This window comes from Vicia villosa, linkage group LG5, assembly GCF_029867415.1.
Source record: "Vicia villosa cultivar HV-30 ecotype Madison, WI linkage group LG5, Vvil1.0, whole genome shotgun sequence".
NCBI lineage: Eukaryota > Viridiplantae > Streptophyta > Magnoliopsida > Fabales > Fabaceae > Vicia > Vicia villosa.
The window spans coordinates 8,176,811-8,182,079 of record NC_081184.1 but is presented as its reverse complement, the minus strand read 5'-3'; the positions used below and the strand labels follow the sequence as shown (position 1 = coordinate 8,182,079).

Sequence of the window (5,269 nt, the reverse complement as noted above, 5' to 3'; positions counted from 1 at the left end):
ATTCTTTTCAACACTTTTTACTTCTAAAAATACATCTACGAAAGTAGAGGGACAATTTTGACAACTCATATGTGTGAGAGATCTCAAGATTGGTGGGGTATGATATTTTCAAATTTTGTTTAGAAAGATATTTTAAATGAAGTCCCAATAATCAATAACAACAGTTTTCACTTCTTTTACTTTTTCAACTGTTTTTTTACTCTTTTTCAAATATTATCACTCTCTTTCAATCTATTATCCTTACACCTCAACTAAACCCTTTTCATTCTTCTCCTTCTTCTTCAATTTCTTCATTTTTCAATGTCTTCCATAAATTTCAACCCATTCAGTGGAAACTGGTTCCCATTCTCAAAACCACCAAACCCACTCCCTCTCCCTCCTCTCACCACTCTCTTCAATCTCTCCCAATCTCCCTCCAATTTCGCATCAACCTCTCTCTCCACCACCACCACCACCACCACCACCGCCGCAACCACCGCCGTCACCGATGACGAAGACCAACCCGGTCCATTCACCAAAATGGTCCAACAATTCTTCTGGGAATGCGAGAATCTCCCCGACTACAGACACACACCGCAAGTCGAAAAAATCCTCAACGATAACCACGCGTTCGAACCAAACCCTAACGCGACGGAGCAAGAAATGAACGAGAATGAAGAGTTTATGGAAGCAATGAGGAACAATCCGGTTATGAAGTTTCTGAGGAGAGCTGAGTTTGTTGCTGATGAGATGCATGAGATTGAGATGAAGAAGAATGCGGAACCGTATAAGAGGGAAGATAGAGATGTTTGGAAGAAGGTGCCGAATGTTATTGGACTTGATGGAAGGCCGATGCCGAGGAAATCGCAGACGAGTTTGGATGCCAAAGAGAAGTTTTGGGATTTTGCTAGACAGTTTTATCTTGGGATTTGGGGGTTTTGGCAACGGCCTTATCCTTCTGGGAGACCTATTGATGCTGCTCAAGCTATTGGATATAAGACGCTCGAGAGACGATACTATGATTGTAAGTTTTTTTTGAAACTGAGTTCAATTTGAATTTGCATTTGGCTTGTAGTGGTAGATTTTGTGTAACTAAGAATCGCGCATTTGACACGTTCGTATTAATTTTATAAAAATGGAACCAAAAGTTCAAACGAGTGAAACCCTTGGGTTATGGTCTAACCGCTCGGATAATCGAATAAGAGATAGTGTTGGTTTATGATTCAACTGGTTAAACTGTTTCGTTCGGTTACTAAAACATTGAGTCATAAGATTTTGACTGTTGGATCGATTAACAGAGTCTACAATACAAAGTTGAATTGTGAGCCATCCAATGTTGATTCGATAGTTTAAAATGGAGATTATTTGATGGTGCGTGTGGATGGAATTCAAATTTCCAAGAAATTGTCTCCTCTGAAGTGAGAAAATAAATGATTTTCATTTTCAACAAATGCATGATTTGTTGTGATTTGTTATTCATAAGCACGATATTCAACAAATGCATGATTTTCATTCCAGCACACTCATGATTTGTTATTCATAAGCACATAGTATTAATGAATAAAATCAATTGCTAAGATTACTTACTTTACTCAATAGGTTACCCAAAAGTGGCTGTTATATGATTCAAACAGTTTAATCCCTAATACTGGGAGTGATGTCACTTTGTTTACAAATATCTTTTGTGCTAAATAGTAGCTCTATGTATCAGCTTTTTACTTCTTAGCTTTGCAGACAGATTGAAACAATTGGAACACGAGATTTTGGTTCAAATATAGAGGCAAATTGTTCAAATTCTTCTACTCTATTTGACAATACTTAGTAGAACCGAACAAAAATGGTACATGTTTTATTCCATTGAATGGGTGGAACTAAATAAAAACAAACAGAACATCTGGCCTGCTCCTAATTGAATGCCAATTGTATGGCACAGCCGCATAAGGGCAGAATTAAATAGAACTACCTCTTTTATTCTTTTCTGTTTTCTGTCTTCTTTGCCACATATTTGGATGGATGAAATCAAACTGTTCCTGTTTTTATACGTTTTGTTCTTATAGTTCTGCTTTGAATATGCACAAAATGTAGAACAGATGTCGTATATTTTCTTTTGTCCTGATCTAACCTATATACTAGTTTATTACTAATGCTATCTTATTTTTATTTTTGGAAAGCATGCTTGGTAAGTTGGGAGATTTTTCAATGTGCAAGACTTTTTTGGTATCTTTCTTTGGCTGCCGTGTGCATGGTTGAATTAGTCAAATTTTTCCTGTCTTTCTTTGGGTGACCATGTGCATGGTTGTGAGATTAATTCTTCTATGTGGAGATTAGGTATAAGTTTCTCTTGAGTTGCAATTTGAGAATTAGAACTTTCAAATTTCTTTCGTTACAGTTAATGTTGGTGTCAGTGTTGCGGTCTACTTCTACTGTCACCAACTCACCAGTCATTTAAATTGGGCTGGCATATTTTAGTTTTTCTCTTTTATTTGAAGTTTTTATATTTCTTAGGAAGATTTGATTACAAGCTCTTTTAAACACAAAATAATGTAGTCTAAATAGCTTGCCAATAAGGGTGTCGGGCTTACCTAGCAGGATGCTTAAGATTGAACAAGTAACTCAAGAGTTCGACTGTGTACTCTGAAACACTTGAGCTACTCTGCCATGGGAGTTAAGTTAATTAGTTTGTAAGAACTGTTTGGGTTTATTTCTGTTGGCAATCCTTCATTGATAGATAGTTACTAATTCAAAAGCCCCCCACCTTGGTTGTGGAGCAACATCTCTGCTGCTTCTTTTGTTTTCTCTTTGCAAAATAATGAAAATTTTATTAGATTAATTTAGAAAGGATAGATGTGCAGGTTATGTAATTGTATATAATCTTTGTTTGTTGAAGGTTCGCTGGTAAAATAATAAACTCTCAATGAATATAACTATTATATTAGTTCATGTATCTTCTCAGTGTTTTTGATTTGTTTCATTGTGTATAACATTGTTTCTATTTTCTATTTGATTAGTTATCATGAAGAGTGGTGTATGGTTCTATAAGGATCGGTTGGGTCGGACACGAGGGCCACTGGCATTGCATACGCTTAAAACTGCTTGGGGTGGTGGGGTTATTGATAAAAACACTTTCATTTGGGGTGAGGATATGGATGAATGGGCGCCCATCCATATGATTTATGGAATGGAGCGTGCAATCGCTACTTGGGAAGGTATGCTGAGTTTTATCTTATTTACTTTTTATTTAATATATTTTACTGTGATAATCTGTTAACTCCACATGAACAGTCTTTTATTTATAGAAATTAGAAACGTCGCATTTTGGTTGCCTGACAACCATTTTTAGGCATGTCGAGGAAGTGACACCATTTTTTTTTTGGCAATTTTTTAGTTCGACTTGGAGCTTCAGCAACAGCTTTCTTTCATAAATTACAAAGAGGTATACCACCGTGGGTTCCTCTTAAGGGATTTGAAAAGAAGTCTTATAAGCAGCTTCAAGAAGAGGCGATAGAAAGCAAGAGGCGTGATTTGGCAGTGGTGGAAGCTAATGACGGCATGTGGCCCGGAGTTAGAATTCCAAGTCATGCCCTGTTTCTTTGGGCTAGTGGCTCTGAAATGACCCCTACTTTGGAACAGGATCACATGCCCAACAAGTACATTCCCAAAGATCTAAGGTATGTCCGCCAGTACTGTATTATATAAGTATACTATGTATGTTCTTTTACTTCCATTTTCACAAGGTTCTCCAAAATTCAGCAGGAAGTTTAATAAAATGCAGTGTTGTTTGCTAGTAGCGCTTAGTACGAAAGTTTGTCATTGTTTGCGAGTTAGAATTCCAAGTCATGCCCTGTTTCTTTGGGCTAGTAGCGCTTGTTATTGTTTGCTATACGCTACTTAGTACGAAAGTTTGTCAAATAACTGTTATGGCGGGGCTGTAGCCTATAACACTATTATGCAGCAGATTTTAAACAAATGACATTTCTGCAATTCTCGATTTACAACACTCATAAATTGTGATTGCTATGTTCTCTATTATTGTTTAACTATTTTCTTTGGGTTTGGGAATTGCTGTGAGATAGACAACAGTTGGCAAAACTGATTCCAGGATTGAGGCCATGGGAAGTTCTGAGCATAGAACAAGCAATGGATCGCATAACATTCAACGGTGAATGGTACCGTGAACCGCTTGGTTCATACAACACAGGTCCGCCATACATCAGACGCTGGAATAAAGACGTGATGGTAAGCATGTTTTGCCATTTAGTGGGATAAGACTTGGTTGTTGCTGTATAAAATTTGATCTGCTTTGATTATTTGCAGAGGTTTTATGAAGGGGCTGATAGCGTTTCTCGTCTAGCGCATGAAACATTCATGGCAAGATATCCTGGCTATGACAAAATTAGCAAAAAAGTCCTGCAGGATTTTAAAACAAGAATTGTGGAGATGAAGAAGAAGATGAAGGAAGAGCACCGCCTTAAAAAGCAGTTGGTTAGGGAGGAAAGGCGTAAAAAGTAGAATTCCCATAGTACCATTTTTTTATGAGAGATCGTATGACAAAACTTCATTGGGCTTGAATAGTTCAGTTTTTGAAATTTATTCACTTTGAACTCATCAATGTAATATAATTTCTAAAAACAATGTATTTGCCCATTTATCGGCTAAAACGATGAATGAAATGTATTCCACCAGTTATTTGTGGTTTTGGCTTTTGGAGGATAATTTTAATATATATTTAAATTTTAAAAATTAAAATAAAATTGTGATGTATAAGCATATAATAATTTTATTATAGTTTTTTTTTTAGAAATATTTTATCGTTAACATTTTTTTTTACATATTCCTCCTAGTTAAATTTCATCTCAAATAGATCCTCCTAGTTTAAGTCCATCATCTCTCCAACTATAAGTTATACAATGATTTTATTTGTGTTTTTTTAGTATTTTAAATTGGTAAGAATTAAAAAAAAATTAAAATAAGATATTTTCAATATCTTTTAAGGTGTGTGAGGTAGTGATGAAGTTAGTGAAGAAAATGTGAGAATTATGACGTGGCTAGTAATTCACATTTTATAAATCTTATATTATATGTTATATGGAACAAAATTCGTGTGCAGGCAGTTATGCAGAGTTTGTATGTTACATAAGAATGGTTAGTGAAGAGGCAGTTTACTTATGCAAAAATCTTGAATGTTATATAAGACTTGAATCTTACTCCCTCCATATCTATTTATAGGTTAAGTCTAGGGTGAGAGCTTAATTAAGTCTCTCACCGGTGAAACCCCTAAAAATAATCATTG

The 5,269-nt window shown here is 35.7% G+C and overlaps 1 protein-coding gene across 1 annotated transcript; it reads left to right on the top strand.

Annotated features, from left to right (window-relative positions):
- The first annotated feature begins 232 nt into the window (after positions 1–232).
- Positions 233–4,661, top strand: LOC131601263 (protein TIC 56, chloroplastic-like). Its single transcript, XM_058873035.1, has 5 exons — positions 233–1,003; positions 2,988–3,185; positions 3,365–3,647; positions 4,053–4,215; positions 4,294–4,661. Exons 1-5 carry the CDS (start codon positions 301–303, stop codon positions 4,486–4,488), a joined length of 1,542 nt encoding a protein of 513 aa, XP_058729018.1. The 5' UTR covers positions 233–300; the 3' UTR covers positions 4,489–4,661.
- The last annotated feature ends 608 nt before the right edge of the window (positions 4,662–5,269 follow it).